We start from the raw sequence: 23523 nt of genomic DNA on the forward strand, positions 1-23523 counted from the left end.
TATCAAGTGGAGGAAGGAAGAGGGAGGAGCATGTGTCATACAGGATACCTCCGACAGACTGGCAACTCAGCTCTCATCCCTCCATCCTCCCCTGGTCTCCTCTGTTCCCTGGACCAGGATTGATCATCTCGAAAGGATGGAGAGATATGAAGAAAAAATAAATAAACAGCAAATAGTAAATAGATGCAACTTTAATTTGGGGTCCTCTGACCTCTCCTGATGGTCAGACAAGTAACTGATCCTGAAAGAAACAGCTCTATGTGATCACAACTGTTCTGTCCCTGGCCGAGAGGACCCCCTGGGAGTAACCAGTCTTGGGGCAGGGATTTGAGGGTGGGGGAGAAACCTGCCCATAGCAAGTACTGATCCTCAGAGAAACACACACACAAAAAATAGGCAATAAAAGTGCATTTGAACAATTGAGAGGAACTGTCTTCTGATTATACGATGTTAACCATGTGAAGTAACTTCTGGGTCACTGCATTATACACTTGATGCACCCAAGGCACCAAATCAGAGTTTCTGACCAGGTAAAGAATGCAACTTCCCTGGTGGCTCAGACGGTAAAGCGTCTGCCTACAACGCTGGAGATGCAGGTTCAATTCCTGGGTCGGGAAGATCTCCTGGAGAAGGAAATGGTAATCCACTCCAGTATGCCTGCCTGGAAAATCCCACGGACCAAGAAGCCTGGCAGGCTACAGGCCATAGGGTAGCAAAGAGTTGGACACGACTGAGCGACTTCACTTTCACTTTCAAAGAAGGCAACAGCTCAGCTGCTGAGGGCCAGGACATGGAGAGCACCCAGCACACCTGGGCCTGGGTGACAACGGCTACCTTTTGCCTGAGAGTGTATTTGAGATGCTGGCTGTAGCCCATTACCTCAGCGATTTGAGCCTGACCTCTCTGCAAACACACCACTTCTTGAGATCAGACAAGACTCTGTAGCCAGTGCTGAGGTTTCACACAGAGACAGCGGAACAGCGGAGAAGGTTCCGCTGGAACCTTGAAGGAGCAGCACCCTCCTCAGGGTGGCGGCGTTGCTGCCTGTGTGGTAAGTCACTTCAATCGTGTCCAGCTCTTTGTGACCCCATGGGCTCTCACCCACCAGGCTCCTCTGTCCGTGGGATTCTCCAGGCAAGAATACTAGAGTGGGTTGCCATGCCCTCCTCCAGGGGATCTCCCCAACCCAGGGATCGAACCCACGTCTCCTGCATTGGTAGGCAGTTTCTTTACAACTAGCGCCACCTGAGAAGCCCGGCAGCGTTGGCAATACTGCTCTAAATTAGCAATAGTATAATACCCACTGGTCAGCAATGCTGCTGTAGCTTAGTTATATAACTGCTACCTATACACTTAGCTGGGGATAATCGTTTTCATCACAATAGGCTGCAGTGTAATAACCCACAATGTAATTGTGCAAATGTGCGCCAGGGCATGCACGGTGGAAGGAAGTCACTGACAGCAGCACATGGGACGAGACAAATAAACACTGCCGGCCGCGCTCACAAAGCTGCCACGGGAGCCTTTGTGTCCCAGCCAGGGCAACAGAAAAGAGCGGTGGTCCCCGGGAGAAGATTTACCATCTATTCCACGCTTTATTTCAGAAGCAGCAAGTTCAGTTGCTGGTGGGGTGGGGAGGGAACCATTCTGGCAACAAGACACAAAGGGCCTGGACCACAGCCTGCTTCTAAATAACACAAGCAGTTAAGGAATTAGGTGATTAGAGAGCCTCCTGCCAACGGGGTGAAATATTAGCCCCTCTGGGAGCTCATCTGCAGTGGGAATCTCCTACACTGTGTTACAGCAAAACCCGCCCAAGAGCAGCCTCAGCTCTGAATGGACCTTTTCCTGCTTTCTACTCCAGGCAAACCTTCTCTTTTATGAATAAGAATAACTGTAAAGATCAGAAACAACTTATCCACACAAAATTGGTGGAAAATGGTAAATTACGGTAGATCCGCATTCTTTAAAACAGCACAGCCACTAAAAATCATGTTTTAGAAAATTATCTAAAGGCCAGGGGAAGTGCTCCACTACAAAACATGAACACAGAAGCAGCTAAGAAGGTTCTGAGATATTAACACTGGTGATGTTGCCTCTTGATGGTGAGATATAATTTATATTTTCTTCTCTCAAAATTGTCCAAAATTTATAGAGTATGTTTCATTTATAACAAGGGAAAAAAATGTCTATGGTAGGGAATGTATGTAAAAATGAAATCAGAAACTTAAGCCATCCAATGGGGTTATGGTGTGAAAATAATCAAGTATCCAGTTGCTGGGGGGTGTGTGGCGGGGGGGAGAGAGTGGCTTCCCAGGCGGCGCAGGGGTAAATAATCTGGCTGCCAATGCAAGAGACGCAACAGACACAAGTTCAATTCTTGGGTGGGGATGATACCCTAATGGCAACCAACTCGAGCATTCTTGCCTGCAAAATTCCATGGACAAAGGAGCCTGGCGGGCTACAGTCTATGGCGGGTTGCAAAGTTGGACATGACTGAGCACATACAATGCAAAATCCAGAAGCAGAGGCTCAAAGGGCTCAGAAACCTATACAAAGCTGACAAGTACTGATATCCTTTATTAAAAAGGGAGAATCCAATCTCTTCATGGAGTTGGCCTGACTCTTCTCAAATAGTGGAATTACTGCCACGAAAACTCCATATAGAAGACCAAAACATTAAGGGGACACGGTTCAACCACTTTTCTGATGTTAAACACTCAGCAGAAATGTAAATTCAAATCTCTCTTGATATCCATTACAGTACTTCCAAAACAGTTGCAGGAAAACACTTTCATTGGTAAAAATAAGTTGAAATAAGAAAACTTGCGTTGCAAAGACAACCAGTTTCAGCTTCTGGTAGCTGGCAGAAATTCTGAAAAAAAAAACTAGAGTTTGGAGGGAAGTTCACCCAACTTAAGGGAGAGGGCCACCAACCTGTCCGGCCAATATGAAAGTCCAAGAGGTACACGTGAAGACAAGTAAAACAGATCTCAGTTGGGATTCTGGTTCCTCCGCTTACTGGAGAAGTTACCTTGAACCAGTTCTCAAATCTTCCCAAGCTTCTGTCTCCTTGTCTCTCTCACAGGGGTGGGGTGGAGCTGGCACAGGCCCTGTGCCCCACACTCTGCCTGGGCCATGCGGGCACCCAGGGCACCCGAGCCTTCCTCAGGATTCTCAGTGCAGCAAACCCCTGCACTTCCAATTCTGTGGACAATAAACAGACTTCCATACGAGAGAGAAAAGACCTGGGCTCATAAGAACCTTCCAGTCTTCTTGGCAGTTGGACTTTGTATCATGAAAGAATATATCCACAAAGTGACTTTCAGACCACATCTCTGAGTTCTTTTAGTGTGAATCAATTAACCTGTCTAACAGATAGCACTTGTCAATGTGAAAAACTCAGAGCAGAGCCCTAAACAGAAGCTGAGCTGAGCAGACGACCTTCCCTAAGACCTTAAAACAGGAATGAGCTTGCCTCCTCCTCAGCCTTAACACAGAGTTGTCATAACCCTACACTGAACGTGCGCCTGTCTCTATCCAGAAGGCTCTTCAGGATCTTGTGATGGCTGCGTCCTGAACAGAGAGCAAGCTCCTGACTCTGCTGTATGCGCCAGGAAACACCTGGATCCTCTCCCACTCGTTTGCGTGCTGCTTGCACGTGTTGAAGGCAAGCACACTCTTTATCCGGCACCCTTTCCTCCACCTTACATAAGGTGCGAATCCAGCTGTAACAGGGCACCACTTCATAAACCTCTTTGCTTTTTACCATGAAGGTCACCCAGAAATCATCAACAGGGCCCCCTGCAACTAAACATCAGCTCAAAGGGTACATCATAGACCCTAAGAGACTCCCTGTTCCCCAGGGAGCTCCATCCTCTGAGGCAGACAAATTTTGTCAGGCGGAACTCTCGTATCTCCTTTCACTGAAATCCTCAGGAGATGTTCTAAGCTAAGAAGGGATACATCTGGTTCACAGCTGGCTCTGAGACCTGGGGGGAGAAAAGCTCACCCGGAAAACAGCAGAGATATTACAAACTAAGTCTGGCTCTGGGAAGAAAAATGGTACTGTCAGAGACCAAAATCCTGGAAAAGTAAACCCCCACTTTGTCCCTGCTAGGAGCAACAATCTAGAACACCAGTGTCAAACTAAAATACAACAGGAACACCTGGCAATTGCGCAAAATGAACATTCCAGGCTCCAACCACAGAGATTTGAACACAGGTAGCTTATAAACTACACTGTAGAGAAAACTGATCTAGCCTTGACTCTGGGGTTAAAGCCTGAATTTCATGTGAGAACCAGCAGGGTACATGCCTCTGCCTCTGAGCCAGGCCTTGGAGGGAGAGGGAAGGAAGGGAAACCAGAAAGAGAAGGGCTGTGGCAAACCCCTATTCACACTGCAAGTCGGCTGTTCAATTAAAAGATACAGCATTAACAGACAGCCACTTAATCTTTGTCCTCAGAGCAGTCCTGTGCAAACCCAGAAGGCCAGAGCTCATCTGTAGCAAATGTGGCAATAACATTGGCAGCCATATTTGCAGTGAATTTAACAGTTAACAGCCAAATGATTTGCCCTTGTAGAACTTCCTATCAGGGGATACCTTTGAACCACACATATGAACATCATTCTCCTAGCAGGGAAGGGGGCAGAGGTGGAAGAAGCAGACCAAGGTTAAACAGAAGCTAGAAATAGCAATGAGTCCCTCCTCCTCGACTTCTGAACTCCAACTCACTTAAACATCACCATAACACTTAAAGGTATACAAGCATGAGGGTGGGCGAGTCAAAAGCTGCTTCCTCAGATTTTACACCCTCAAGTCGCCTGCTGCACTGAGCTCAGTTACCTCTACTACCATGAGGGGCTCTACATCCCCGAATTAGCCATGGCAAGAGGTTGTAACTGAGCAGGTTGTAACTTCAGTGTGGACTGAAAATGAAAGGAGAAAAGGGGAAACTCCTTTCTTAGGTCCTGGCTTCCTCTTATGGTCCTGACCACCACCAAAGACAAAGACAACCGAAGTAACAACGAGGACCAAGCTGGAAAGAGGGCAAGGTCAAGACAACAGCGGAAGAGGGAATGAGAAAGCTGCTGGGAAAAGTCTCTTGAAGCTCCATTGTCTGAGGCCTGCTTCCTCCCACAGGCACCCCAGAAGTGAACCACAGCCTCTAAAGGGGTTTCGAAACCTTCTTTTAAGGCTGAAACCTGACATCACAAATGCCATCCTCTCCTTGACCAAACATTACTCAGGTTCCTCTGAGCTCTCTTCTCAACTGGACCCTGCCTTCTGGCACTGTGTTCACCCCTGTATTGTCCTATTTTAACAACAATCCAACTTTAGCCAGATTTCCCCACCTTTGAGATCTGATCACCCTGGAGATCTGATTGGGTTTCTCACCCTCCACCATCCCCCAGCCCCACTCTTGATTATAAACGTCCGCCCTTCTTGTGGCATTCAGGGCCCAATCTCACTCTTCCACTGCAAAACCCCGCTGGAGTGGTCCCTATACCTATCACAGTTGTGCTGAATAGAGGGTGCCTTACTGTTCTTTAACAAGTATCATGAATAACTTTTTAATACAAGGAAGTCAGAAGGATGTTTTCTTGCCCTGCTGCAGGCACCCCGCACAGCCTCAAGCACTCATTTAAAAGCAGACTCGACTGTGCCTACTTCCTATCAGTACCTACCATCTATCTATTTAGAGAACTGACCAACAAAGATATAAATTATGAAAATTCTGGGAGCAGAGGGATATTGGCCTGCTTTCAATTGTATCAATGAAGTTTTCTAGAACCTAAAATTACAGTGAATAAGCAGCTTAAATGTGGTTATCCGAGAAAAGCAGGGCAAGCCAGTCTGGTTGTTCACATTTTAAGTCGTGAATTCAGGTGAAAGATGCCGCTCCTTCCGGCTGAACCCAAAGCAAGGCAGCCAAAGGGTGACAGTGAACTTCAACTCCATACAGCGTAAATGAGGATGCCCTGCCAGTTCACACAGCATCTGAAACCCCGCCCGCAGGATTTCAGAGCAACATTCAGGGCGAGGGCGATACAAGGGACAACCAGGAGCTCCTTAGAAGGCGTGAGTAACGGTAAGAGAATGACCAAGATGCCTGTGCCTGGAGTGACTTCATCATGCAAATCAAAGCCTATTTCCCTGGTGGTCCAGTGGTTAAGGATCTGCCTTGCAGAGCAGGGATGCGGGTTCAGCGCCTGGTCAGGGAGGAACTAAGATCCCATACACTGCACAGCAAGTAAGGCCACACACCACAGCTGGTGAGCCCACATGCCCGGGAGTGCCACAACTAGAGTCCAAGCACCACAATCAGGACTTGGCACAGTCAAATATATCTTTTAAAAAAAGTTTACAAACTCCCTCTCTGAGCTCCAGGGGTGGTAGGGGAAATGACAGAAATCCAAAGGAAAACTAGACTAGCAGGAGCACAAATCTATACTCTCACCATTTAGATACCTGCAGAAATACTTCCAAGTCAAAACACAAAAGCAAACAAAAGAAAGGGCACCAGCTTGCATTAAAACTTTTGAGGACCCTGTTGTGAGGGAGAGAGGGAGATAGTGTATTGGGGAAGGGGCGGGGGGTTGGGGAGGGAAGTAGAGGGGGAGAGACACAGAAAAACAGGCCACCAGTCTCCAGAGTGGCCACAGGAGCAAGGAGAGAGCGTGTTCCCACTTGTGCACATTCAATTATAGTCCAAGACAGAGATATTCAACACTATCAGCTGCTGCCCTGGGAATTCATTTCTCCCTGGGCGATGAGGGTGAGAGATGAAAGGCTGTAGGATTTGATTGCACTGAATTTTCAGTTTGTCAAGTCCCATTTACTACCTCAGGTACCCTAGGTACCCTGGGACTCTATCTTTTAGGATGGAGACATTTCTCTCAAATAGAGTCCCAATGACCATTCTCCCCCTGTGGGATTTTATGAATACCTAATAATAACCAGGGGCCCAGAGAGAAGCTACCTTATGGCTTCTCAACTGAGAAGCTTACATTTTCCGGAACGCTGATACTATAGAGTCCAAGCACCTCCGGAGTAACCGTTAACTCGGTTTGCAAACAGGAGCATCTAGACTGAAAGAAGCATTCACTCCTCCACGAGAAGAGGCTTGGAAGCGGGTGAGGGAAGAAGAGGTGAAGCCAAAAGGCTTAAGAGCAAAGAGGCAGGCATGGCAGAGGATCTTGGGAACTGAGGCAGAGCTTGATCAAGGCCAGGGAGGAACCCAGATGTTTTCTGGAAGAAAACGCTGAGCTGTTAGTTTACTAGCAAAGGGCTGAGATGACTTCTTTGTGCTTTATAAGAAATAAGAAATAAATAAGCTGCTTTGAGTGAATGTCAAGTCTCCCTCCTCTTCAAGTACAAAGTGTTAAGAACAGAATGAAAGTGTTAGTCACTCAGTCGTGTCTGACTCTTTGTGACCCCACGGACTGTAGCCCGGCAGGCTCTCCTATGCAGAGAATTCTCCAGGCAAGAATACCGGAGTGGGCTGCCATTCCTTTCTCTAGGGGATCTTCCTGACCCAGGGATGGAACCTGGGTCTCCTGCATCGCAGGTGCATTCTTCACAGTCTGAGCCACCAGGGTACAAGCTGTCCTAACAGTCCTGGCTGTCCCAATGGCCAAACAAGCCAGGGGAGCTGGCTGCCACCCATCCCATGCAGAACACAGCACGCTCCTTCAGAGGCCCGCACTAAGAGGGAGAGGGGGGCCAACAAGTCTAGGGTGGGTGGTACATCCGCACCCCCACCCATAGGTTCCCACTCCAGCCAGAGCCTGAGGGAGCCAGCCTGGGCCCGTGGCACACCAGCAGCCCCTCTGCAGATATCCACCGACAGCTTCTGCAGGGCAGGCTTTCTAAAACAAGCACCTCCAGCTGCATACACAGACGCTGAAGGCAGTTCTGTATGAAAGGATGTGGCTTTCTCCTGTTTCCAGACCATCTCACAGAATACGACAGCACATTTTAAAAAAAAAGGAAAGCAAAGCCTTCCTATCAGCCCCCCTAGTAATGAAGGGGAAGACATCTTAGTGTGTAGAGCGGGCAACTCAGAAAGGCCAGTATCGGTATATTCTGCCCCAATTATGAACCATGAGGAGCCAGTGAGAATGAAATGAGACATTACACAAACATGTGAGTATCAAAAACTATGGGCCAGGGAGTGAGCTGGCAACTACTGCTATTTTCGCTTGTGTGCTCAGGCATCCCTTCAGTGGGTTAGCCAGAACCAGCAGGACAGCAAAAGGAACCAAATTCTTGGACTGACATCTGAACACGGAGACTCAGCAGACGCCCCAGAAAGGGGATGTTTCTGTTTAGCCTCACGAAGGGCCCGATACAATGAGATGAGGATAAAAGAGATGACATCCACTGGCTTCTAGCAGAGAAGTGAAAAAGTAAGAAGCACAAAGTCTCTGTGATGTCTTCACAGCTAATCCGAATGGAGCTCCTCCTGGTGAAGCAGCACTGTGCCAAGGCTGCTACCAACATGCAGTCAAAAACAGGCTTGGCTCACAAGAGGTAGTGAGATGAAGGCCTATAAAATGTGAACAACCCATAAACTGGCTGTGCATTTCAAGGGAGGACTGAAATGAAAAGTGACATTAAAAATATGCCTAAGCAATAGACCTGTCATTTGCAGGGGGTGGAAAGCAAGCATCTGTGTCCTTCAGCTTCCCCTTCTCATCTCGGTTCTGAAAAGCCTTTTCCCCAGCAGTGACGTGACCTGATGCTGCTTCATCCACAAGCCACCATCCATCTAAAGTCCACCTTGTGACCACACCAGGCATATGCTGGTCAGGATCTGAGATTCAGCTTCTACGATTACAAACATCGTACTAATCAAAATAATTTCCCAGGTCCACAGTGCCTATAATACATGAGGAAGTGGAACGTTTGGGGTTTTTGAACTGAACACAATTTTCCCAGTACAAAGCTAATTAGTCCACCAAGGAATGAAACCTCCAGCCTTGGCCTGCAGAAGTGCAAGGTACTGGATGGCTGCACTAAACTCGCCTTGAATATAAATGTTATGAAAAAAAAAAAGTAATTTATCTAAACACAGTGTAGGTAGCTCCGCAATCAGTATCTCATAAATAAAGAGAGAAAGATGAAGGGAAAGCTTCTCTAATTGATTTTAAAATTAGTTCCATGCAAAGAAATAATCTGACAACCAACAAGGTCGACAACAGGAAAAAGACGGCCCTCAGGAGGAAGCGCACGCCAAAACTCCAATGATCGAGACCTCTGAACTGCTATGAAAGAGGGATTATTTGGGAAAGCCTGAGTAAGAGAAGACGTGTTAAAAGAAAGTCAGTTGGGGACCAATCTGCAAAACACTTAAAATCCTGAAATTAACCCCTCTGGTGGCCTGAACCCAATCTGCCCCACACTAATGAAATAGCATTATGAGGAAAACCACTGCTCAGAGAGAGGCAGGGCTCGTCACCCCAATGGCGGCAACTAGATTGAAACCAGGAGTGGGGAAGAGGAAGTGCCTGCAGAAAACCAAGCCACGTGTGACGTGACCATCAAAACAAGCAATCCAATTAGGAAGGAGGAAAAAACCGACTGCAAAAACTCTCTCCGGGGGCCTTTCGACACCAATACACTGGTCCAAGTTGCCATGGCTAGCAGAAGCAGTCGAGGAGATTAGCGATGGTTTTGGGAGTGCTAAAAATGATGCCACTCAAAACTAATGTATAGATTAGGTCTTCAGCCTCAGCAGACACGTCGATTTAAACATCTGTTAAAAGCCTCCAGTAGCCACAGCACTCTGCAAGCTTTGGAAATAGAGGGGAGAGGAAGCCAAGGAAACCATACCATTACTGCCGACAGTGGAGTTTAGGCATCACAGCAGGAAGTGGGCTGGGACAGAAACCATCAGAAGAGGAGGATACAGAGAAAGGGAAGGACTGTGTATGGAAATATCTGGCCTAAAGAGGATTTCAAGAACCAGGGCAAGAACGAGGTTTACCTCAGCACAGCAGCTGTTTTCAATGGTCACAGGACAGTAAACACGATGGGGCTGTCAACTCTGGAAACAAGCGAAGATTACCGCAGCTCACAGGACTGAAGAGAGGCAATAAATATGAACAAAGCAGTGCTGGGACGACTTAGATAAACTGAAAATACGGAAGTGTGTAATAGTGATGATTAAATGAAGGGAGAAGAGAGAGAGAGAGAGATGGATGGAAAGACATCAATGCACATGGCTTGGGGAAGGATTAACCAGCAAGATCCACTAGGAGACTGTTAAACTCCCCCAAAAATTATTTGCAGGGTAGAGGCACGATCATGGGAAAGAGGATGAGTTAACTACAAGGAACAAAAGAAAATATAATTTGTAATAGAGAGAAAAAAACTAAATCAAAGGCAAATAGGCATTTGTTGTCTTCTCCAGGATATAATTCACTTATACAGACCAGTGGAACGTACATTTTAGGAAACTCTGGATATAGCTCTATCTAAATACAAATTTGAGTAAACTCCAGGAGTTGGTGATGGACAGGGAAGCCTGGCATGCTGCAGTCCGTTGGGTCACAAAGAGTCGGACACGACTGAGCAACTGAACTGAACTGAAATACATATATGGGGCTTCCCTGGTGGCTCAGTGGGTAAAGAATCTGAATGTGATGCAGGAGACACAGGAGACGTGGGTTCAGTCCCTGGGTCAGAAAGATCCCCTGAAGTAGGAAATGGCAACCCACTCCAGTATTCTTGCTGAAAAATCCCCTGGACAGAGAAGCCTGGTGGGCTACAGTCCAAAGAGTCATAAAAAGTCGGACACGACTGAGTGACTAAGCATGCAAATATATATATATAATATATATAAATAAATAGTATATCTATATATCTCCACTCAAATATGAAATGTCTTGACCCCAGTGACCACTCCAGCCAAGCAATAGGTATTGATCTTTAAAAAACAACAGCATACATCCATCCTGGAATCTTAAACAGATGAGCTAAGACCAAGCCATCGTCTCCTAATAGTAATTTTTTTTTTTTTTTGAGTCCTCTAACAAAGAAGTTTCAAGCGTTCTTCTCAAAAACACTCAGATCAAACGAATCTGAAACGGGTACAGAATGCCTCTGCCGGTGCTCTGACACATTCTGTGTCTTTTGATCACTTTGCTGCAGTCCCCAAATCTCTCCATTAGAAACCGATGAGATGCTAGATCCATTTCAAAGAGCTTCTGCTTTTCTCCAAGGTGCTCAATGCCAGGCTGGCCCTCCCCAACCTGCTGTTTGCCTTATGCTCCCAGTCACACACTGAGATCCCAGTTTACTGGTTTGTCCCTGCTCCATGCAGGGACTGTAGTCCCACAGCTTCCTGCTGGTATGCATCTCAGAGGCAGCATCATCTGTTTTAGGGTCCCAGGAAAAGCTTGAGCCTTCAGAAATCTAAACTAAAGGGAATAGGTTGAGAAACCACTTTTAATCGTGTTTAAATAACAAAGCACCCTAGGTTTCTGCAAAAGGGAATATTACCACCCAACCAACCTGCCTCTGAGGAAATGCCCTTAAAGCATCGCAGGGCATCACGAGTAATGTGCCTGCCTGCAGCCCTGGTCTCCCGTCACCTGCCTTCAGGGCAGACCCAGTGAGGTCAGGCCTGGGAGACAAAACCCCCAACAGGCAGCAGTGACTCTGGGAGACTAGGCAGACTGCAGCTTTAACAAAACTCATCCTACAGTGCCCAGGTCTGAATATTTAGAGGCCCTGCTGTGAAAGAACACTTCCGCGGTAAGTTAGTTCAAGGGAAGAGGCTGAAAGACAGGGTGATGGAAACCAATACAAGTTGAAAGCATGAAACCACACATGAGATGGGGGGAAGGGTTTCCCCACTTCCCAGAGTGAGTGTGTGAGAGTGTGTGTGTGTGTGTGTGTGTATGTATGTGTCTTGTTGCCCACTACAATAGCACTGCATGACTGGACTCCATGGGGAAACAAGTCGGCCCCTTCATCGGATGCCCAGGGGCTATATTTCCTTTGTCATTAACACTCCAAGTATAACACAAAGCGCACAGCAGCCCTGGGCAATAGAGCACTAGGTTTTCCAGCTTTAGTTCAAAGCCAAAAGCTCTCTAGGAAGTCCTGAGATCGCACAATGTGTTATCTCCTTTAAGCAGTAGCTCGGAAAACCCACAGCCTTTCTCCAAGATTAAGCACTTGTATCTCTGTGGCAAACAACTGGATAACACAGACTACACCTTTAGCGAGGGCTTCCCAGGTGGCGCAGTGGCAAAGAACCCATCTGCCGACGCAGGAGATGCAAGAGACGGGACCTTGATCCTAGGGTTGGGAAGATCCCCTGGAGGAGGAAATGGCAACCCACTCCAGTATTCTTGCCTAGAGAATTCCATGGACAGAGGAGCCTGGCAGGCTAAAATCCATAGTCACAAAGAGCCGGACAAAACTGAGTGACTTAGCGCACACACCCCTCACCTTTAGAGAAATCCTGATACATATCCAGGTCCACAGAAATACCACAAACTGATGTCCAAACAGGATCTTAGCCGAAGGAGCTACATCTCCAAAGAGCTAACACTGGATCTTCCCTAAATAACCCAATACTTTGGTGTCACAGAAATAGAATCCACAGCATCTGACACTGTACTCCTTCTCAGGGAGACACTACACTCTCTAGCTTCTAACTCTGTCACATGTTCTAGCAACAAATCAAGCTCTAACCACAATCTGGGAGCCATGGCTACTCCTGAATTCCCTGTACTACTAGAAAGGAGCTGCAGAGAATGAAAGCAGTTCCTTTGATCATGCAGTTCTGTCCAGAGCCCTTCCTCTGGCTGCAATTAGAAAGTAACCAAAAGGGGGGAGTGGAAGTACAGCTAGCCTTGGGCAAAACTTCCTTGCCTTCATGTATAATGTAACAGAAATGAATTTGTCTCTGTGTGTAAAGAAAGGAAAATCCAACTTGCACTACTGTCTTCACAATAGAGATGTCTCAGAAGGTCTGTGTGAGCTGATGCCACGTGAGTTTTCAGGGTATGGAGAAGATCAACATTAGAAGCATCTCCCCATCGTCACCTGAAGGACAAGCCCCCTTGGGTCGTCACCTGGGCGCCTGGAGGAGGCTGCGCATAGCAGGAGTCGCTGCATGCCACCCGCCTGCCCGTGAGGAAGCTCCAGCTTGCAGAGACTTGCCCCTACCTCTCCTCTTCCCACTCCCTCATCTGCACCTTCTCCACTCTGCTCTTTTGTTTAGAACGAGCTCCAATACCATAAGCTGCCAAGTTACTTTTTCTCCATTTCAAAGCCACTGACACCCTCTCCCAAAAGTGTCGCAGACTTCAAGAGAAGGCAATCTCCTAAGGGTTTCATTCAATGCCCGCCATGGTCCATCTGTCATCTCCAAACAATGGCCACACAACCTTCGTTTCTGTAACTACGAGACCACCCTCCCGTTCCCAAAATACACCCTTGACGTTTTCTTCGGAGAGTCCATCAGGGCTGTTCTAACTAGGACAGCCACATCATCTTGTACACACTGTGCCGTGAATGAGGGCACCTGGCCAGGGGCACAGAGGGAAAATGGGAGCTGAAATCCAGCCTCCACTCTATTTGCCAAGCCGTGTGCCCTGACCTGAGGCTGCCCAAAGCAAGGGACGGTCTTCTCGAACTTGCATAAGGGTACGATATGGCCTCACAGATGTCCAGACATCTACACCTTCAGCACCTGATTGCACTGCCCTTGTAGTGAAGAAACTATACAGTAAAGTACAGTAAGGAACACTAGGGAATCCAAGGACTCCAAAGGGACTCCTGCTTGCCTAGTCATTGCACACACATAGCTAGAGCCTGGCCGGGATCCCTGGGTGACGCCTATTCCTACACCTATACTGTGAATCTAACACAAGCATTAGTTAGGTCTTCCACTCACTGTGAGAGTTCCAGGGGAAGTAGAAAGGCAAGAACTTGACTCCTCTAGTGTAGAGGCTGCTAGAGCCACACCCACAACCCTGCATTTCCTGCTCCCTTCGCCTCCAGGCGAGCTTTACCAAAAACAAAACCAGAACCCCTTGCTACAGATCAGTTTTCATCTAGCATGATTTTCCTTTATAGATGCAAAGTTACTTTCATGTTTTATAAATGCAAGCCACCAACACAAGCACACTCAAATCTGAAAGGTGTCATCCCTTAAAATTCTTCAAGGCAAAAGAAATCTAAAAACCATGGCATAGATGTTTTCAAACTGTGGCCCATGCCTAACTCCCAAACCCATTTCTTACTCCCCCACTTCCCCCACCCCCACCCCGGCATTAAGCATCCTCTATTCCAATCATACAAAACTGCCGGCAGTTAACCACATGGCCCGCAGTCTCTTTTCATGACTATGTGTGACCTGCCCTGCCTGTACTGTGCACCACAGAGCATCACACCACACGTGCATCATCCAGAGTGGCCACCCATTCCCTAGGACCAAACTCATCCGATTCTTGTCATTGCTGCTGTCTTGGTCAGAAAATTGTCTTCTCTCCATTTTTCACCTAGCTAGCTCCTAGTCAGCCTTCAGGCCTTAAGAAGCCTTCCCAGATTATGCATTCCTATAAATGCTAACCTTTTCTTCCACAGCACGTAACATAAACGCACTTACGTGCGTATGTCCCCTACTAGACTGTAAAGTTCCATGAGAGTAGTTTTAGGAGGGTTTATTCCCATGGCATCCCCAGCACAACACCTGGTACAAAGTGGGAAAGAACTGATCAAAGACAATGAACCTGTTCATCAGAATCCCTCAACCTGTGCTGTCCAATACAATAGTCACTACACACCTGTGGCTCCTGAACCCTAGAAATATGCTAGGATGAACTGAGATCCAAGTATAAAATATACACCAGATTTCTAAGACACAGTAAAGATAAAAGTTAAATATCTCATGAATTTTTTATATTCATTAAATGTTGAAATGACACTGTTTTGGATATAGTAGGTCAAATAAGCTGCATTAAAATTAATGTTCTTTAAAACAGAGCTACTAGACAATTTTAAATAACACACAGAGCTCACATTTGTGGCTTGCATTATGCATCTATTAGACAGTGCTGGTCTAGGAGGCCCTTTCTCCCACCTGCTTACTTCTCATCCATGAGCGCTCAAGAGGCTAGTAAGCTGTTCCCCAGAAGACTTCCCCAGCACCCACCACAACAGGGCTCCGCACAGCACCTCCATCACTGTACTCAAAGGGGGTTATATTCATCTCTTATGTGACCCTCACTAAGATCTTCCAAAGGAATTTAATGAACCAGTAAGGGAACTCATTCCTCAATTCACTCAAAAGCCATATGTTGACTCTTAAGCTGAGCCTCACTTAAAGCTTTCTTAAAATGGAGGAAGATCTCAGGAATGAAGAGGAGTTTGAAATAAGCAATAACCTACCTTGGTAAAGAACAAGAAATTTTACAAACAGGACCCTGCCTAAACTAGCAAATATATTCCAACAATTTTCCGTTGTCCACTCGCTAAGGGAAATCCACCCATTACCCCCTGAGAAGTTACAAAGGATTCTACAAAAAACATAAACTTCTCACCGGTAGTTTATCACCATCAACCTGCTGCAACACCCCCACAACCCTAAAAACTGCTTAAAATTCAGCTCCTGAATCTACTTTAACATAATGCTTTGGCTGATGATGCAGGCACAAAAATTAACGTTCAAGAATTCCAAAGTTGTGGTTGCTGTGGGAACCTTAATTCCAACTGCATGGCACAGATGCAGAAGTGTGGACTACTCCCAACACTGATAAAATTGGAGATGTATATTTACTCTGTGCAATGAGGCAGAGCTACAGTTACTGAGAGAACCTTATTTTGGCATTTCTAAGCTTTCGTGCATTTAAATTCTCAAGCTTACCACAATACTGTTTGCTGCATTAAAATGCCTCCTCTATGGGGGAAAAAAGGCTGGGAGGATGGGGGTGGGTGGAGATGAACTGATTGGCCAGACATTCAAAGAATCCATCCTGTATGGATTTCTTATGCATGATTTGATTCAAAAGACAATCACAATATTTTTATTTTACTCTTATGGGCTGCCTATAAACTCTCATACAAATGAAAACAGGGCCTGAATTTCATCTCGCGAATGCACCGAGACACTGGTACATGCAAAACATCAGAAAAGCAAATCTCACGTCTCTAAAACTACAAAACGATACATTAAAAAACCACATGGCACTAAGTTCAACCACACTGTTTAATCTGCCTGTGGCACTGGCTCTCACTGAGGACCCAGTTCTACAACCGATCCACACAGTTACACACTTTAGCTATCAGGAGGCAAAAGCAGGGGCTGGAAAAGATGTCTACAAAACTAAGACAGCCTAACAAACAAAAAAACTCAACCACAATCCCTTTCCCCAATCTCTTATAAGTCGTAACAACAGAAAGAAAGTGACCACAAAATTTAAAACAAAACTGCCTACAGTTGTCATCCTAAGCATAATTTCTCAAATTGACATACAAAAATCGTACACATCAGCTAGTCAAGCACCCCTGCTGCCCGAAGACCCAGCAAACAGCACAAAACAATGCAACTAACAATTCTAGTCGCTACTTGGAAAAGATGAGTAAGTGACCCCAGACTATATATATATATATATACACCAAGATTTATTTCTTCCTAGAACAAAAACACAGTGCAAATCAAAATGATCAGCAGAACAGGCCTTGCTATCATGCACGTGAGACATGACCCTTCCTCTCCTTATCTCCAGAGAATAAGATCTCGTTAACAAGACTTATTCACCACCTAACATACACCAACCCTAAGTCCTCTCAAGCCCCTTAGCAAGGAATGCCAGTGGGGTCCATCAAAAACGAAGGAGAGCAGTGAGTGTGGTTCAAGAGAAAACAGACTTGTCCAGTGGCAGCTAGGCTGCAAATACTAGGAAATAATACTTCGGTGATTTACACTATTGGTTTGTTCGTGTTCGTCTACACACGAAACACATCTAACTGATCATCCAGCTCCTCCCTCTTGGTTTCGGAAAAGAGGAGCTGCTGCTTCTCTCGTCTCACCTGTGTATTCTCCCCCTCCAGTCTCGGTGGTCTGATGCTGGACAGGTGGATGGTCTTGTAGTCCCCAGAGTTCAGCTTCACGACAATGGCGTCAGCATTGAGCACCTGCATCACCTGTGGGCAGCAAGAAGGCGAAAATGCTGAAATGTGCCTCAACAGCCCAAATCCCACAGCACGTGTGCTAAGGAGCAAGGCACACCGATCACAGGAAGAAGGCTGAGACCAACAGCCACTGGGATAGATCCAACATCATGCTTTACGGTACAACAACGTTGAAGGAAACTATCCTATTATTAGCAGACCTGAGAGATACGATGATTTCTCAGCAAGGCAGGATCTGTATCACTCAGAAAGATGGCCAAGCTGTTTTATCTTTTGCCCCGACCAAGATTTGTGGGGAATTACAAAGCTTAAGAACTGGAAATCTAGTCTCTACGTGCTACTGAAGATTTTCCTTGAAACAGGTTCTAAGTTAAAATGAAAATGCCTATCACAACATGATTCTAGGAAAAGAGGCAAGGGCTGGATTAGGAGGTACCAGCACTAGATGAGAAAAAACCAAAATAGGACACCCCAACACAGAGCAGAAAAATCAAAGGCAGTGAAGGGCAAAAAGTATTGTCATCTCAGCATGTGAAAGGAGATGCTCCGTTGTTGATCTCACCGGCAGAAACGTTAGATTGCTAAGATATGACTTCAACTACTCTGGAGGCCACCTTTTCAGAGCACTACTATGGGGCATCTCTATTTTGGACCCCAAAAACAGCAACACTGGACCCCACTCTCAGCTAGTAACTAACTCCCAAGCTTTCGAGGATATTTATTCAACAGCAAAAGCACAAATATTCCTCTGTGGAGGTTATCAGAACACTCCACCAATGTGCACAGAATAAAATTTCCTCAAAACCACACTCAGACTACATCAGGGTTATAACCAGACCTCATAATTCAGCCAGCAGTCTACAATTCACCCAATTATATTCAGAACTTTTTGTTACAAGGCCATTTGGGGTTTTTTGTAAGTAACACTTCACTACAAGGAAGCTACTGACTACAAAACACAGTCACCATGCACTTCATCTGATGAATCAAAACCCACTCTCCCCACCTTCAATCAGACCCCATCAGGAGCAAACAGGCAGCTCAACAAACTACAGGGTCAGCTGCCACCGTGAGGGAAGACTTGCAAAAGTCCCCTCGTCTTTTATATGAAACAAAAGGAGCTAGAGTCTCCTTCGCTGTGGTGGGTGTCACGCTGCTAAATCCTAAAATAGTAAAAGAGCCTTCACTAACTATTCCCTGAGAGGCTCACAACCTTTTACAACAGAATATACCCATTTATTTGCAGATTTCTGCAAAATGGCTAGCCTCTACCTTTTCCTGAGAATCAGACAATCACACAGAAAAAAAAAAAAAAAAGAGTGACTTAAGGGACAATCTGAAGAAGGAGCAAAAAAGCAAACACCAAGTGAGAAATTATACATGACAGGAAATAGCAGGAGGAAAGCACCATCAAACAGAATGAATGAAAAAAGAAAGATGACAGTTGGAATCAAGCTGTACATCCATGGAGGGCTGACTACTGCTGGTGGATGGGAAGATAACCTGGGGTTTTCACATCATTAGTAATGGAAGCAGTATAGAGAAAAACAGGCTAGGGACCACAAGGATAGTAAAGGGTCTGAGAAAGAGCTCTATAGATTAGGAGAGGGGCAATTATTTTCAAGTTTTAGCTAGGTGTAAGACTAACTTGCAAAACTTGAATGGAGCAATAACCAGGCTCAGATAACTAGCCATTCTGCTATAACCTTTTCTTAGAGCTGAGAATCACACAAAGGCTGCTGCTGCTGCTGCTGCTAAGTCGCTTCAGTCATGTCCAACTCTGTGCGACCCCAGAGACGGCAGCCCACCAGGCTCCCCCATCCCTGGGATTCTCCAGGCAAGGACACTGGAGTGGGTTGCCATTTCCTTCTCCAATGCATCAAAGTGAAAAGTGAAAGTGAAGTCGCTCAGTCGTGTCCGACTCATAGTGACCCCATGGACTGCAGCTTACCAGGCTCCTCCACCCATGGGATATTCCAGGCAAGAGTACTGGAGTGGATTACCATTGCCTTCTCCGCACAGAAAGGCTAACTAACACTAAAGCCCAGAGAGCCAAAGCCTCAAAACTCACCTGGCCAGAAAACCTCAGTGAAGCCCAAGGGTAATCAAAAGCATGATATGTGGCTACATGAGGACCAAGCCAAGGTCAGGAATGATTACGTAGTAGGGGTGGTCTTGGAACCCTCCAAAACAAAGACCCCCTTACACCAGCCCAGTCATTTTAAGTGCAGAACTAAAAACAACCAAGAAGATATAACCAAGAATATGGATTCAGTAACTGAAACAAAAAGAGTATATCTGCTACCATTACCATCTAGACACATTAATGCCAAAGTAAAAATGCCCGCCATAATGGAATCTCCCTCACTCCCTAAAGACAGCAGCAGGGGCTTGGTCAACTGACCACAAGAGAAAGACCTCAGCTAATGATTTCCCTATTCTTCGAAATCCCACATGTGTATGAAATGGATTAAAGCAGAGGTCCCCAACTTTTTCAGTGCCAAAGCTCAGTCTCATGGAAAACAATTTTTCCACAGACCAAGAGTGGGGGTATGGTTTCAGAATGATTCAAGCACATTACATTTATTGCACACTTTATTTCCATTATAATGTCTGCTCATCCAACAGGAGGTACTGATCCATGGCACAGAGCTCAGGGACCCCTAGATTAAAAGCACAGGGAGGTGGGGGAGGGGACCACAAGGTATCCATAGCTATACTGCTATCCCACCTTCAAACCAAAAGTTCCATAAAGCCATACCAAGCACAATAGCTAGTACAACGAATCAATACTGCTCCTCCCTCCAGAGGACGTACAGAACCACTGCCCAACAGACTCGGTAACTGTCAGGCATCTGAACTGCATACACATCGCGGGATTTCCAAAATCTCAATGATGGATCAAGCTGCACCTTCCTCTCCCCGCAAAACCAACTCCTATTAAAGTGTCCACTGCTGGAAACATAGGGAAGCTTCGTATGATTAAGACATGAGAAATATCTAGACATTCTCTACACCCTAGTCATGCTCATAGAGAAATAAAACCAGGGAAAGTATCATAGCGCTCACACCTTCACCCTCTGGTTACAGAATGTGAGGCTTGAAGCATACCCCGGTGACAAGTTACTGGTATTCGTCACCCCTTATAACATGTTAGCAGCCGCAGCAGCAGCGAGCGGCTTCTCTGAGCTGTAAATTTCAGGCCTCAGCAGCAGACTCTCTCTGCTCGGCATCTCCCTGATTAGCAACCTCCTCTTCAGGAACTGTGTGCTCTGACGCTGCCAGCTAAACGAGGCCTGCCTTCCTGGAAAAGCGGGGTGAGGGTGCCTGTCTGTGCGTGTGTGCGTGGAAGTGGGGTTTATGGGGTGAATTATGCCATTACTGTACTGTCCGGAGAACAAGCAGCTCCTGGGCAGAGACATGGAAGAAGCAATCAAACAGTAGTTACAGTCACAGAGTACAATAAGTAAAATGCAGAGTGGATTACCATCCAAAGCCTGCTTGTCAGCACCGTCACAGACCACGTTATAATGGCGATGTTTCTGATGGTGCTTTCCACCAGGGCAATTTGAAGTATGCCCACATCATCGTTCACCTCCTCATACTACTGACCTCGAGTCAACACTCACACACCCCTACTGACCACATGCTCCAAGAGCAGAATCTACACAGAATAAAAGGTCACTAGCTGGACTCGAGATGCAAGCCCTCAACCCAATCCCCTGCATTTCTTACAGTCCAACTATAAAAGGAAAAATGAGAGGCTTAATGATGACGCAGCACAGGCTAAGGTCTGCTACAGGTCAGGAGAATGGCAGAGCACTGTCAGAGGCAGGGGACATCCGTCCGTCACCCTGGCCTCCTGCCACATTCCCCCCATCTGCAGCGCCCATCTAAAGAGCTGTGTGCTGAATGCATAGGGCTGTTGCTGCTCAGCTTCTCAAAACACTGCAGCATCTATGGAACATATAGAAAGACCCTCAGAACAGTCCCAGACACAAACACCAGTCCTCCCAAAGCTGCCAAAATTATCAGTACCAGACAGAAAGAAAAGCAACAGCAGCTTAAACAGGGCTCCTACAGGCACCACCTGTGAGTGCCCTTGATGGGGCCGTTGGAAAGGGGACACCAAACACCCTTCTTACTCTCTTAACTCTGGACATCGGCTGCTTCTCCTGCTTCCCCAGCTTTCATCTGCCAGGTCTGTTCTCCCCAAGATAAACCTGGAAGCATTAGTGAAGCCACACTGCAGTGGGGGACATCAGGAGCACCCCACCCCATCTCAGCGATGACCATGGCTCACCGCACAGCCCCCAGAAAACCCCAGCTACCACCCTGCATCCTCACATGATACGAAGCACAACCTGCTGAGGCCAATACCCTTAGGCACCTAAGCGCCAGCCAACAAACTGGAAGCCCTAATAGGTACTTAAAAGGAAGCCAGGCATCAGACAAATTCCCATAGAGGAGCAGCCTACAAAATACCCGACCTGCACTCCTCGTAACTGTCAAGGTCATCAAAAGCAAAGAAAATCTGAGAAACCACCAAATCCAAGAGGAGCCTAACAAGATCTGACAACTAAATTTAGCGTGCTATTGAGGATGAGATTCTGGAACAGAAAACAGACATCAGAGGAAAGCTAAGAAAATCTGACTAAAGTATAGACTTCAGTTGATAATATATCAATACTGGTAACTACTTAGAATCAATGTGCCATAATCTTGTCAGATAATAATAAGGGAAACTGGGGGCGGGGTGGGGGGGCACTAATCTAGGAACTCAGTCAGTCAGTCAGTTCAGTTGTTCAGTCGTGTCCAACTCTTTGCGACCCCATGAATCACAGCACGCCAGGCCTCTCTGTAGTATCTGCCAATTTTTCTGTAAATCTAAAACTGTTCTAAAAAAGCCTTAATCTTAAACGTAGGTAAATGTTTATAAATCTTTTCTAAATTAGCCATTTTCTTATCAGCAAGTTAGTTTGCTAATTTAAGCCACAAACCAAGTCTTGACCCCTTTTTGGTTTAAGAGGGGCCACCTTCCTAACCAGAAAGAACATCCCCAGAACTTCTTTTTCATCTGAAAGCCATGTAACCAAAGATCAAGGAAGTAGCTAGTCATTTTTGTTCTCTCCATATTACCAAACAAGAATACAAAAGTCTACACAAAAACACTAAGTATCCTTGCCTAAAAACCATCTTCCTGCTTGTGCTCAGTTGCTCAGTCGTGTCTGACTCCTTACAACCCCATGGACCGTAGCCCGCCAGGCTGCTCTGTCCATGGGATTCTCCAGGCAAGAATACTGGAGTGGGTTGCCATTTCCTCCTCCAGGGGATCTTCCCAACCCAGGGATCAAACCCACGTCTCCTGCATCTCCTGCTTTAATAGGCAGATTCTTTACCACTGAACCACCGTCTGTGAAGACATGATAATGAACTCCATACAAAGCCATGACATTTTTGCACAGCAAAAAATCAGCAGGGCCAAACCAATAGGTACCAGTGCCCCATCCATGGACAGCGTATAACCTGACCTCCAAAACTGGACACGGTCAACAGTATCACACAGCTAACTAAGGGTTCTCCCAGACGAAGCCCCAGAGAGTAAGCTCCCTGAGACAGAAACCACTTCTCATTCTTTTGCATCTTCTCAAAGCACCTAGCTCAGGGCTCTGCTGGCTAAGCAATCAGCTGGTATAGAGAACCAAGCTGGCCGCCTCTATCTAACCAGGCTGAGCAGGGAGAAGACTTAGCCCCTTCGCCCCACCCCCAAGTGTTATTCAGGTCTGTGAAATGTGCAAGGCCCAAGCATCCAGCAGCAGGGACAGGGAAGCCAAGCCACGTGCTCAAGGGACCATATGGCTACAAACAGCACAGATCAGCTAAAACGCCACAGGGAAGGCAAGCAGGAAACTGGCAAGCCACGACAGGCACAAAAGTCTCAAGCAAGCTCAGCTAATCGCTGTGAAGTGAACACATCTCTCTGCTAACCTGGAGAGACAAGGAGAACGTTCCCTAGCACTGCCTTCCTTAAGGGGAGGAGAACGGAAGCCAGTCTTGCAGTTCCCCATGTATCCAGAGAACACCTGGCTGAGTTTCAAGTTTCTCAGGAGTGGGACTCTTGGCCCACACTCCCATCTCCAGCTTTACATCAGTTCCAGAAGTCACCTAGAGGGTCCCAGGGCACAAAGTTAGAGTTCATAGGTCACCTTTAGCAGGCTTTTTTAGCTATTTAGCTGTTCTCTGTAAAATTACGAACCCAGGTCTCCTGCATTGTAGGCAGATTCTGTACCATCTGAGCCACCAGAGAAGCCCAAGAATACTGGAGTGGGTAGCCTGTCCCTTCTCCAGGGGATCTTCTTGAAC

At 46.5% G+C, this 23523-nt stretch overlaps 1 protein-coding gene across 1 annotated transcript in view; it reads right to left on the reverse strand.

The window, feature by feature from the left end:
• SND1 (staphylococcal nuclease and tudor domain containing 1) overlaps positions 1-23523 on the reverse strand; it is a 420683-nt gene that overhangs the window by 338936 nt on the left and 58224 nt on the right. The window contains exon 10 of the mRNA XM_005679432.3: positions 17059-17172. Coding sequence (XP_005679489.3) covers positions 17059-17172 — 114 coding nt within the window. The remainder of the gene's footprint in view (positions 1-17058; positions 17173-23523) is intronic.

The sequence above is a fragment of the Capra hircus genome, chromosome 4 (genome assembly GCF_001704415.2).
Source record: "Capra hircus breed San Clemente chromosome 4, ASM170441v1, whole genome shotgun sequence".
Taxonomy (NCBI): Eukaryota; Metazoa; Chordata; class Mammalia; order Artiodactyla; family Bovidae; genus Capra; species Capra hircus.